The sequence below is a fragment of the Leopardus geoffroyi genome, chromosome C2 (assembly GCF_018350155.1).
Source record: "Leopardus geoffroyi isolate Oge1 chromosome C2, O.geoffroyi_Oge1_pat1.0, whole genome shotgun sequence".
Lineage (NCBI taxonomy): Eukaryota > Metazoa > Chordata > Mammalia > Carnivora > Felidae > Leopardus > Leopardus geoffroyi.
In genome coordinates, this window is record NC_059333.1 from 75,173,987 (window position 1) to 75,187,056 (window position 13,070).

The following is a 13,070-nucleotide window of genomic DNA, read 5'->3' on the forward strand; positions in this document are numbered from 1 at the left end:
AGGTATTGCTGAGCTAATTTACTACTTAGAATTGCCCTTACATCATGACCCGTCTGTTTCAAAATTCTTTATTTAGCACTTATTTTACACATTTCCATAATCTATCCTCAGTATTGAGATTTAGGTAGAAATAAGGATGCATCACTCTGTACCCCGCTTCTTCACTCCTTCACTCATATTGGAATTTCTGTTCTGTTTCTTTGCTTGCTGGGTTAAATTTTTCTTCTCAAGGTTTGTCCTTGGATAGGATAGAAGGATGTTATGCTCTAATTTCTTACATACCCTGGAGTATCTTTCTTGGCTCTGACAGGTGAATGCCCTCTTGTCTGGGTGTAGGATTTGGGGGTTAGAGTCCTGTTTTTTCCTTAATGATCTCTAGGTGTTATTACAAGTCCAATGCCAGTCCACTGTAGGTAATTTGTTCTCTTCTGTATATTGTCCTTTTCTTCAACTTTGGAGTTTACAAATACTACCAGAGTATGTCTATATGTTTGTCTTTTTGTCCCATTGATTTCATTAATTAATTAAAAGTAAACACTTTTGGGGCGCCTGGGTGGCGCAGTCGGTTAAGCGTCTGACTTCAGCCAGGTCACGATCTCGCAGTCGGTGAGTTCGAGCCCCGCGTCAGGCTCTGGGCTGATGGCTCGGAGCCTGGAGCCTGTTTCCGATTCTGTGTCTCCCTCTCTCTCTGCCCCTCCCCCGCTCATGCTCTGTCTCTCTCTGTCCCAAAAATAAATAAACGTTGAAAAAAAAAATTTTTAAAAAGTAAACACTTTTAATCTATCTTCTTCCTGTCAGGGAAAGTTCTTCTATTGTTCATTTAATTATGGCCTTTGCTCTGTCTCTTCCTTTTTCCCTTCTGGAATTTCTGTTATTCACATGATAGGCTTTCTGGATTTATCTTCTCAGTCTCTTATCTTTTTTCTTGTTATTCTCATATTTTTATAATTTGCCTCCATGTTTTAAGATTTTTTTTGCATCCAGTTTTTCCAGACCATAAACTCAGGTTCCAAAGATGACCATTATATCCTTCAAATTACCCCTTAGTGTTGAGATCTGAAATCACGTTTTGGGGTGGGAATAGCTCTAGAAAACCTTTTTTAAGGGTGGGGGGGCATTAGAGGAGAAGGGCTACATTTGAGTTTTCTTAAGTGCACTTATTATTTTTAATGAGATAATGCAAAGTTTTTTTTTTAATGTGTATTTATTTTTGAAAGAGAGAGAAAGAGAGCGTGCGAGCAGGCGTGGGAGGGGCAGAGAGTGAGGGAAACACAGAATCTGAAGCAGGCTCCAGGCTCTGAGCTATCAGCACAGAGCCTGAGGTAGGGCTTGAACCCACAAACCGTGGTGAGATCATGACCTGAGATGAAGTTGGATGCTTAACAGATTGAGCCCCGCAAGGCTCCCGGAGTTACTGCAGGTTTTATCTATCTCCAACAACTGCTCTATTTTGTCTGTCATGTGTTGTTCTGGTTCTTCTGCCTGATATTTTCCTCTCTAGCTTCTGAGACTTCTAAAATAGGTTGTTACAGGGGCGCCTGGGTGGCGCAGTTGGTTAAGCTTCCGACTTCAGCCAGGTCACGATCTTGCGGTCCATGAATTCGAGCCCCGTGTCGGGCTCTGGGCTGATGGCTCAGAGCCTGGAGCCTGTTTCCGATTCTGTGTCTCTCTCTCTCTCTGCCCCTCCCCCGTTCATGCTCTGTCTCTCTCTGTCCCAAAAATAAATAAACGTTGAAAAAAAAATTTTTTTTTAAAAATAAAAAAATAAATAAAATAGGTTGTTATATTCTCTGTGAGATGACTGAGGCTCAGGCGTGGAACTTCTCAGGTAGTGGATGGCAAAAGTGTCCTGTGCTGCAAAGCAGCCCAACTATTGGTGACCTGCTGAGGCATTGTGGACACTTCTTAGCTCTCAGGGCTCTGGCCTCAGGGTAGAGAAACTCCTGCCCACCATTAGCTCTTCTGGGCTTCCTCATACGTACTTTGGTAGAGACCTGAAGAAAGCCATGTTAGGGATAGGCAGTCAGATGTTATTTATTGTTCAGTGGTTGCTCTAGGAATCACATCTGTACCTACCCTGTCAAGAAGGCTTACAACCATGAACGTCCTTTGCCTTCTCTCCTTTATGTTATGGTTGTCGCGTATATGACAATGAAAACCCCACCATACCATGTTAAGGTTTTCACTTTCAGTAGGCACGAGTTACACACAAATGGAAGAAAAATAGACTTTTATATTTACCCAGATCTTCATTATTTCTGTTGCTATGTTTTTATTCCTAATGTTAGAAGTTTCCCTCTAGTGTCCTTTCCTTTCAGCCTAAAGAACTGTTAGCATTTCTTTTTGAGTATGTCTGCTAGCAACAAATTATCTTAGTTTCCCTTCCTCTAAGAATGTCTTATCTCTCCTTCCTTTCTGAAGGGTACTTTCAGAGCTTCACAGTTCTTTCTTCAGCACTTCAAAGATATTTCACTGTCATTTTGCCTCCATGTTTTTTGATGACAAATCTGTAATAATTTGAATAATCATTCCCTAATATATAATGTATTATTTTCTCTTGCCGTTTCTAAGGTATTTTCTTTATCTTTGTTTTTAGAAGTTTGATTGTAATGTTTCTGGGTATGGTTCTCATTGAGTTTATCTTACTGGGATTCGCTGGGCTTCTTAAATCTATGAATTTAAATCTTTTACCGTATCTGGGAACTCATCTGCTTTATTTCTTCAAAATATGTTTTCCTGTTTTGATTCCTTTCTCCTTTCCTTCCTGGACTCTAATCACATGACTGTTGTCATTCTCCAGTCTCTGTTCTTTTGTTTTTTTAATTTTCTCTCCGTTTTTCAGATTGTATAATTTCTACTTACTTATCTTCAAATTCACTGCCTCCTTCTCCTGTCGCCTCTATTTGGCTTTTGAGAGCATCCAGGGAATTTTTTATTTCAGTTATTATATTGTTCAATTCTAAAGCAGTCATTTGGTTCTTATAGAGTATATATATATTTTTTCTCTTAAGAACTTCTATCTTGTCATTTATTTTAAGAGTGGTAACCTTTACCGCATGGAGGAAGCTTATAACAGCTGCTTTAAGAACATTGGTAATTCTAGCATCTGGGTCATCCTGGTACAAGCAATGGTTGATTGTCTTTTCTTTTCTTGAGAATTGACCACATTTTCCAGGTGTTTTGTAGGTTGACTTTCTTGAACATTTAAAATATTATAGTGTGAGATTTTGGATCTTGTTAAAATCCCCTGGAGAATGGTGAGGGTGATTTTTGTTTGTTTGAGCAAGCAAAACTCTAGGACATGGGAGGTGATTCATATCCTAGTTCAATTCTTGAGGCTTCTACTCTCCTTCCCTGGGTTTGTTCTGCACATGCACAGCTCTGGGTTGAGTTCACCCAGTAACTTAGTCTGGTTGTCTAGCTGTCTCCTTTCCAGGGTCTGCCCCATAGTTCTTCAGCCTTCAAGCTTTTTCTTTTTCTAGTTTCTCTGGTCAGAAAGACTAAGTTTCTTTTGGAGTTGTATTTAGCATCCTTCACAGCGCTGGGACTGGGGTTCACACTCAGGTCACACATGTGAGAGAAACAAATAAAACCAAGAATATCACCACCTTGTAGATTATTTCTCCAAATTTGACTCCCTTCCACATTCTACCTGCTTTTGTTTACTTTTCAAAGTCCTCAGATAGTTGCTTTTTGTATTTTTCCCATAGTTTCCCATTGTAATCAGTGGGAGAGATAGATTTTAGTGGTCTTATTCCAATTTGGCTGAAAGCGGAAACACCTGGTACTATATTAAATCAGTAGGGTTTTGATAAATGTTTACCAAGCTGAAAAATGATGGAAATAGATTTGAATTTTGCCTTTTTGTTTTTTCTTTCCATTCTCTGGAAAAACTGGTGGGTTATGAAGTAACCAGATAAAAAGCAATAACAATTACGAAAGGGATCCTGGATTCATGGAGAATCAGCATGAGAGAGACTTAGAAATTATTTCTTTTCACACCTAAAATAAATTCTGGACTCCTTACCCTAGTTTTCCAGGCCCTGCATGAATTGGTTCTATCTTTTCAACCTCACCTTGCTATACCCTTCCTTTCTTATAGGTGACAATCTTCAGACCGCAATAACAGTGGCCAGAAAGTCTGGAATGGTTTCTGAAAGCCAACAAGTCATTCTGATTGAAGCGAATGAAATCACTGGGTCCTCATCAGCATCTATATCCTGGAAATTAGTAGAAGAGAAGTCCATTGCATACAGCAATCAGGTACACCTAAAAACAGACTTATCTAACTTGACTCATAGTGTTGGCTTCTGAGCAGCTTTGACTGGCAGAGATGTACAGGTGACCTAGGGTCAACATATTTCCCCAAATGTCTAACACATATGCAGTTCGAAGAACTCATATCCATTTCTCATACTGTTCCTACTGAGCTTTAATGTATAGTGCTGTCGTGGGTCCTGGAAAGGATCCATTATTTTAAGTGTAATAATGTTGTTGGCCCTATAGGAGAAAAAGTGTAGTAAGGGGGACTGTGATTCTAATTTCTCATCCTCCTCTTGCTTGCTAACCATCCCACTGGGTCCTAAGGAGATTTAGTCCCTGGGAGAGAAACTGCTGTGCACATTGGAAAATTAGACTATGTCTTTGGGCTGGGAAAAAAAAGTTTTATCCATGTATTCCCAATCATTCAGTATCCTATCTCTATTGTGTCCTTGTGGAAAAATATTAATTCTGTAAGAAAAAAAAATGGTAAGTTCTCACTTCAGGGAGAGATTTGTTAAGGTGTAGTGCTTTGTGTTTTACACTTGAAATGTGTGAAATGTGCTCTTCTCTGGGACTCACCAAGATCAAATCAGGATGAGAACAGGACATGAGTGTTATTCTCCTATTCACTAGAGGCTGTGATGTGCAAAGATTGATCCAGCAAAGACAAAGTGTTTCTCTGAGGAATTGGTGCTGGAGTGTGACTCTTAAAGAGAGACCCCAGTCTCTCTTAAAGAGAGAGGCCAGTCGTCACTGCCTCTCTCTGATATACTTGTGGTCCTTTACCACTCTATCAAGTGTCTAAAATAACTTGTGTTTTGCTATTGCAGGATAATTACATTAATATCAAGGAAGAAGTCTCTGATCATGGCAGAGAGGGAAGTTACCATTTTGCCTTAAGTGGAAAATCCTTTCAGGTTATAAGTCAACATTTCAGTAGCCTACTCCCAAAGGTAAGTTCTAAGAGGGTATCAGTCTCCTAGTAAAGATGCCAATGAAGTCACTTACAGAGCATGTTCTTAAGTAACTTCAAACTTTTAAGTAGGTAAGAAATACCTATTGAATATGTCATAAAGGGGCAAAAACATTTTGTTGTCTCATTTCTAGATAGGTTTAAAATTAGTAAATTTGATTAGCCCATTTCTCACCATCTAGAGAAATAAAGTATTAGGAGCTTCTCAAGTCATAAGGATTGCTTTTGGGTGGCTGTCTTCATACTGCCATGGTGAGGGGTCTAACGGTGAAGGGGAAATCCATCAATTATAGAGGAAAGCAGCCCAAGAAAGGAATTCTGTTAGGTTTTTGATAGAGAGTCTACACAAGAAAGGGTCAAGGTAAACAATTTTCTGATGAAGAATAAATCCATAGCAGGGGCAGGTAAGTTATATACATAACAGGTGGACAAACTAGAGAAAGATTGTGTCTAGTGTAATCCAAAGATAAATTATTTGTATTGCTTATCATCTTAGGCACTGTATTTGTATTTGTATTTGTATTTGTATTTGTATTCTTTGTATTTGTATTGTATTGTATTTGTATTTGTATTGCTTATCATCTTAGGGACTGTTTAAGACAAAAAGATTAAAGACGTAGAGGCTGATCAAACTTTAAGCTGAGTTACTTTCAAGAAGAGCAAGGAGCACAGAGACCTAACAGAAGAATTCAGACTCTGTAGAATAAAGCTCAGGTGGATGGAGCTGCTATAGATTTATTATATCTCCAGACCACCAATGTTCCATAGCCAAAATTAGACTTGGGATATCAGCTGAGCTCCACAATTGGTCAAGCCCAGATGGCATGGTTAAATCAAAGACCACTAATTGTCACTATTTCATCACGAGGCTGTTTTTTCTGCTCGTTCTGAACAATTTTCTGAGAAGCTGTTGCCTCCTTTCCTTTCCCTAGGATGCTGACCTCTTGATATCTTGCAATTTCTCATACTCTATGGTTCAAGATTCCATTAAGCTCAGGATTTTTTGACCACCTTCTTGATGGCAGTTCAGCTAAATATCTGAAGGTCATCATTTTCATCCAATATTTTTATTAAGCAGTCATCTTGACTGATTTTTGGTCTCCTTGGTCGCTTACTTGATGACCAAGGTCTCAATGTCTTAAAAAAAAAAAAAAAAAAAAAAGACTTCTTGGAAACAAATTGTGTGTTGCCATTCATGGATGTTATTTTCCAGTCAGCGTTCTAAGTATTATCAATTATCTCATGTATGACCAACTGACGTGATATAAAGTTTCTCTTGGGTTCCTTACAGATACTGATAAATGGAACAATCTTTGCAAGAATGTCTCCTGGGCAGAAATCCAGTCTGGTGGAAGAATTTCAGAAACTGGAGTAGGTTCTTTACCAATTCAGGTGGTATGAAGTGCCTGGAGCATGACAGTCAGGGAGAGTGTAAGAGGTACAAGAAGTCCCCTAAGGCAGTGGTTCTGAACCTAACTGCCTATGACAGTCACCCTGGGAGCTTTGAAAAAATAACAATCCCAGGACCCCACTGTCCAGATATTCTAATTCAGTTGTTCATGTGAGGCTTGGACATCAGTGTTTTTTCAGCGTCCCTCAAATGAGTCAATTTTGCACCCAGAGTTGAGAACCACTGGACTAGAACATATGGGATGTGAAAGTGTGTGGTGAGAAATGAACCTGGAAGGATAGTTTGAGTTCAGCTCCTGAAGGTACAATGACAATTTAGACATTATAAATTATCATCACAGCTGTGATATAAGGAGATTCGTATGGCAAGGGATTCACATAACCTTAAAAATACTGAAATATTTATATGGCAAAGTATCTTCTCTGTCCTGAATCAGAAGAATACTTCTCTTTTAACACAAAGGGTCTCCATTAGAGAATAGGCAGTTCAAATAAAGTGCCCATCATTTGAGACCCTTTATTTCCTGTTAACAGAACCCATGGAGTCCTATAAGTTTTCTTCATTTCTGGTACTGGACCATATAGACATGACTCCTAATCTTTTTCACTCCCACTTCATCCCCCCTGATTTAGTCACGAGGCAAGCTTCTTGATTCAGAAAGTCCTGTCTTCTTAACTTGGTTGAAAACCTAGATAGTAAACTAGTTGCCTTCATAGGACAGTGTGGAAGACAAGTACAGCAAATCCTATAAATACTGTCAGAGCACTCCTACCTTAAAAAGCACACTATCCATAATCTTTGTCAAGAATTAAAGCCAGCAGGATGCACTCACCCTCAAAGAGCGATCCTGACGCAGGAATATATTTTCTTTCTTCAAAGTCTGGGCATTTGTTAGTTGAGTGACTGCTAAAATGGCAAATTTCCTGCCCTGTTACTATTTACAGCACCAAGTAATTTTCGTTTATTGTTTTAGAAATCAGAAGACACTTTTCCCTACAGCATCTCACTGAATACTCATAACACTTTGTAGGAGAGAAAAATAATGGCCAAAATGGTCAAGTGATCAGGTCAAAGATCTTGATCTGGCTTCAATTCTGGTGCCCTCTCCACTGTGCCATGGTGTTATGTCATAAAATTGTGAACGTCCCATTTTACAGCCAACAAAGCTGCTTTCTAAGCAGTGAAGTACAGGGTCTCCCTGAAATGCTTGGAGTCAGGATGGTGTGCTGGCTTTCCTAACCATCGGGGAGCTGCTGAGTCACACTTACTTTTAGTCAAACTGGACCCTTCAGAAAACTCCCTTAAAATAAAGAATCAGAGTGTCCCCTAAGTAACGAAGTTCATTTTATTATTTTTTTAATTAGAGAAATGAGCAGTTAAAATTGCTTTGATTTCCCCTCCAATTGACATGGCTCCCTTTTAGTTACTTTGTAGGTATGTGCGGTGATGGAGCCAATGACTGCGGGGTAAGTAGCTGCCGGTGTGTGGGGCCGTGATCACACCAGGACACACCAGGACTTACACTTAATTGCACTTGCCTGGAGTCCTTTAGACATAATATCCCTGGGAGACACTTATCTCCATTCTTCTTGATGGAGGAACTGATGTGGAGGGTTTGGGAGGGTTTTGACCAAGGCCGCACAATGACTCAGTGATCAGTATACTGACTTCTTTGGCCAGATGTCCCAATGCCGTCTCTTTGTTATGCAATAGCAGAACAAATTCTGGTCCCCTCCTGGCTCGTGCTTGGGTCCACGGGCCTTCCTGTAGCTAGCTTGACGGGCTTTTCCCGTGTGGCCTCAGGAGAGACATCTGTGAGTGTGCAAGCAGAGTAAGCTGACTCTTTGCTTTCAGGCTTTGAAAATGGCTCACGTGGGCATCTCTTTATCAGAACAGGAGGCATCTGTGGCCTCACCTTTCACTTCTAAAACTCCAAACATTGAGTGTGTACCTCACCTTATCAAGTAAGTAGACGCTTTCCACCAGCACTGTTTTAATCTCTCTTGACTTGTAAGTTCAGATCCCATTGTTCGGCCAGGGAAACAACAGGGAAATTTTGTGTCCCTGGGTGGGGTGGGTGCTTTGCAGGACAATGCAGTCAGCCATTCTACTCCTGAGTGGACTTACCAGCAGTTAAAAATAACTGTGGGAGAGTAGTGGCATAATGATAACCACTCAATAGGTTATTTTTAGAAAATTGGAATCTGGAACTTTTTTTTTTAAAGATTGTTTATTTATTTTGAGAGAGAGAGAGAGAGACATGAGCAGGGGAGGGGGCAGAAGCAGGAGAGGGGCAGAGAGAGGGGGAGAGAGAGAATCCCAAGCAGCCTCCATGAGCAAAACGGAGCCTGACTCATGGCTTGAACTCACAAACTGTGAGATCATGACCTGAGCTTAAATCAGGAGTCAGATGCTTAACCCACTGAGTCACCCAGGCACCCCTGGAATCTGGAACTTGTAACTGCTTTGAAAGTGTTGATCTTATTATTGTTATTTTTACATATATCTCCATAGGTGCTTTATAATGGGGGGTAGAGACAAACTTTCCCTTCCCCGATTGCCCTCTTTTCCTCTTGCCTCTTTATGCTTCTTTGGAATATCCTTCCCATGCCCAGTTTTCAAAATATTAACTCATCTTTGCTGCCTCTACTAAAATCTCCCTTGGTGCTTTATCTGTGCCTCCCAGAAGATGTACTTCTGCTGTATTTTATTGGGATGATAGAGATGGTTAGCACTGTGGCCGCTTTGGGTGATTATAACTAGCATGTATTTACAGCTTGTGAAGTGCTTTAATACCCATTATCTTATACTTCCAAACAGCCTGGAGATGTCGGAGTGGTCACTATTTCCTTTTACAAATAAAGAAATGGAGGTTTAGAGAACTTAACTGAGGTTCCCAAGCTCACACAGCCATATAGGTTTAGAAATTATGTTAGAACTGATGCTATTTAAATGTGTTCTCTACAAATGTCATACTATTCCCACCACATTAAAATGATGATTTCGCTGTCTCCTCCCAAATTTTTAAAAATTTATGTGTGTGTTTGACAAATGTTTATAGAGCAGGCACTTAGTGCCAGGAACTGGTGGAGATGCTGGAGACCCAGAAGCAAGTAAATCACGCATTCCTTGACCTCATAAAGCTTTCTTCTGGTGGAGAAGTCAGGCAATAAACACATACACAGATAAATCAAGGGTAATGGGAAAAGTAAGAAGGCGGCTGGGGAGGTGGAATTGGCTGCTGCAGGTGTGTGGCATGCGAAAACCCTTTCTAAGGAGGTGAGAGATGACGAGAAACTACTTTCTGGTAGAGCAAATGACAGCAGCTGAACCCCAGTACAGGGAAAAGCCCGCTCTGAAATCAGGCTTTGGAATCCCAGGAAAACATGACCAGAAGCAAATTTAAACTCGTTTCTTTCCAATGAAAGTGATAAAAGTGGCATCTCATAAATAATCTATTTTATGCTTCAAATATATACCATTTACTCAAAATCCACCAACAGTAACAGAAACAAACACGTTCGTTGTTTTCAGTCTATTTAAATTCGATATATGATGTATTTGAGCATAGACACTGTTTCAGTGCAGTTTTAGAAAAAGCGGGGATGGCCAAATGATTTGAATGAAATGCAACACCTTCATGAAAATAGCCCCCAAGCCTGCAATCTTATTTAAATTCCTTAGTTTACAGATGAAGAAACTGTGACTGACAGAAGGAAATGACCTTCCAAATTACACTTGTAAGTAGGTATGAGCTCTAGGACGCATCCCCAGGTCCTCTGACTCCTCTCTGACATGATGCCCACAGAGAGCACGAGGCTACCATGCACTCTGGGCTCCCGAACTGGACCAAGGCTGGGGAGCTGGGCCCAGAATTGGTCTTTCCTGAAAGTCTAGTCGTTTAGCATACTGACGCAGCTCCCTCTGGCTCGAGACTGTCCAGTCTGTCAGACAAACTGTTGAATAATCAGGCTTTGGAGTGTTTCTCCTAAGCTCAGCTGAACAACAGAGTCACTGACCTTTCTTTCCATCTCCTTACTCTGTCCTTTCTTTGCTTACACAGGGAAGGACGTGCCGCTCTCGTTACCTCATTTTGCATGTTCAAGTACATGGCTCTGTACAGCATGATCCAGTATGTTGGTGTTCTGCTGCTCTACTGGGTATGACTGGTGACCCGAGCTCTTGGTTAGAACTGAAACAAGGAGTTGCATCCTCCCAACCTGCAGTGCCTCTTGAGGAAGAGTGCACGTGGGGGAGCTTGGAGGGCCAAGGGCCCCTCTGAAACTACCTTTATGGTGAAAGTAAATCAGAAATAGATGCACACAGGAGAAGCTGAAGGTGTCAATTCTCTGACTCTCTGACAGAGACATTTTGTGTGTAGCAGTAGCTGAAGATCAAGGCATAGCACTTTCTCGCGGTTGCTTCTGGCTGCTTGGACGAGGTCTCCATCTTCTCTGTTCCAGTGTGACTCTACCCGAGCGTACAATTCAGTAGCGAGATGATCTGGGACTGGGGAGCTGGTAAATGTTTCAGAGCCGCTCTCCCTGGGACAGCAAGCCCTGGTTATTCATGTTTGCTGATTTCCGTGGTGTAAATATGCCCACTATGGCTGGTTTCGAGCTGCCTGCCTGATGTCACTGAGCATGGAGTTGGGAAGAGATGTGCACATGGCATGTCATTATGTAGTACTTGCACCCCCGAGATAGAAGACTTGTAAATATCCTAAAGAACATAGATAACAGCACAATGTAGGAATAGGATTAGGAAGTGCTGGATTGGGGGTATTTATTAGCTTTGTTTTAGCATAATGTATTTAATGGTAGATTTGTATAATTTCAGGTTCTATAATGGCTGTGTTTAACAGCCAGTTCAAAAAAAAAATCCCTGAAAATTTTGCAATCGACTCTCATGAGCGAGTATAAGCAGCCTACTGATGATTTGTTAGATTCATCTCTATGTCCTGCCCTCTTGCTTCTGGGCTGAAGGTTTTAGTTTTGTTATTTTCAGATTGCTTATGTCTTTTCCCACTCACAATGAATGAGATGGAGAAGGAGAGGCTGTGCACAGAAATTTGGTCCTATTTTGGAATCCCAACAACTCATGCTACAAACTAGAGTTGAACTTGGGTCATCTTGATCTCCTTTCCACTAAAAGGGGGGCAAGGAAGCAAGTTACTTGAAATCAGTAAGATCTTAACCTTTTTTTCCCCAAGAATATCAAGGATGCCTTATCAGGACTTGCTAGTAACACCCAAGACTGCAAATAGTGGGTTCAATTATTCTTTTTCCCCTGGTAAAATTTGGGTAAGATCACCACACATTTGTCTCTTGTTACTACTGGGAACTCACTGTCCTGTTGTGCCAGACCAAACCCTGACTTTCTGCTAGCAGGTAGAAAAGAGATCAGAGATAGATCTAGTAGAGTAAGACATCTCCCTCAACAGGAGGATGTTGATGTACAAAGGACCCAGCCTAGAAAGCACACAAAGGTGGCCTCCTGGTTGGAGAGGGTTTCACAGCCTTATCTTTGGTACTTCTACCAACACAAACAGGACCCTGGCCACACCTTCTTGTAAAATCCCATGTTGCAGGAACAAAAATGAATGCAACTGATGTCAGACTTCATCCAGAGGGTCACAACATTTTTGACCTGCTTTCCTTTTTCTTTTCAGGAGACAAACAGCCTTTCAAATTACCAGTTTCTGTTCCAGGATCTGGCCATCACAACTCTTATTGGTGTAACAAGTAAGACATTTTTGAAACTTTCTTGGCTCTTCCAGAAGGGCTGGTCCACTAGGAGGGACACCAGTTGCAGCCTCAGGGATATGGGACTTATGCCCAAAAGTCTATTCAGAAGGGAAAGAGGAAATAGGAGCCCCATTTGTGATTCTTGGATTGAAATAAAAGTATTAGCCATGGAAAAGCTGGCTAGTTATTTTTCTTTTTTCCACAAAATACAGGGCTTCCATAATGGTCACTAAACTTATTTATTTATTTATTTATTTGTTTTTTTATATTTTGGGATAATTTATTGCTTTTCATTTTTTTAAAATATAATTTATTTTCAATTTGGCTAACATACAGTGTGTGCAATGTGCTCTTGGTTTTGGGGTAGATTCCTGTGGTTCATTGCTTACATACAACACCCAGTGCTCATCCCAGCAAGTACCCTCCTCAATGCCCATCACCCATTTTCCCCTCTGTCCACCACTCCTTCCCCCCACTACCCTCAGTTTGATCTCTGTATTTAAGAGTCTCTTGTGGTTTGCCTCCCTTCCTCTCTGTTTGTAACTATCGTTTCCCCCTTCCCTTCTCCCATGGTCTTCTTGTTCAGTTTCTCAAGTGCACTTTGAAAATCAGGAATGCTGTCTTCAGTATGCTTTCAGGTGTAATTACAGTTAATATATGCCCAGTTTATAGAGGG

At 40.8% G+C, this 13,070-nt stretch overlaps 1 protein-coding gene across 4 annotated transcripts in view; it reads left to right on the forward strand.

The window, feature by feature from the left end:
- The window catches only part of ATP13A4 (ATPase 13A4), a 125,788-nt gene that overhangs the window by 91,386 nt on the left and 21,332 nt on the right, over window positions 1-13,070 (forward strand). For all 4 annotated transcript variants that reach the window (XM_045502577.1, XM_045502575.1, XM_045502576.1 and 1 more), the window contains 7 exons: window positions 4,103-4,263; window positions 5,094-5,216; window positions 6,528-6,607; window positions 8,071-8,113; window positions 8,502-8,611; window positions 10,711-10,807; window positions 12,319-12,391. In XM_045502577.1, the coding sequence (XP_045358533.1) occupies window positions 4,103-4,263; window positions 5,094-5,216; window positions 6,528-6,607; window positions 8,071-8,113; window positions 8,502-8,611; window positions 10,711-10,807; window positions 12,319-12,391 (687 nt within the window). The remainder of the gene's footprint in view (window positions 1-4,102; window positions 4,264-5,093; window positions 5,217-6,527; window positions 6,608-8,070; window positions 8,114-8,501; window positions 8,612-10,710; window positions 10,808-12,318; window positions 12,392-13,070) is intronic.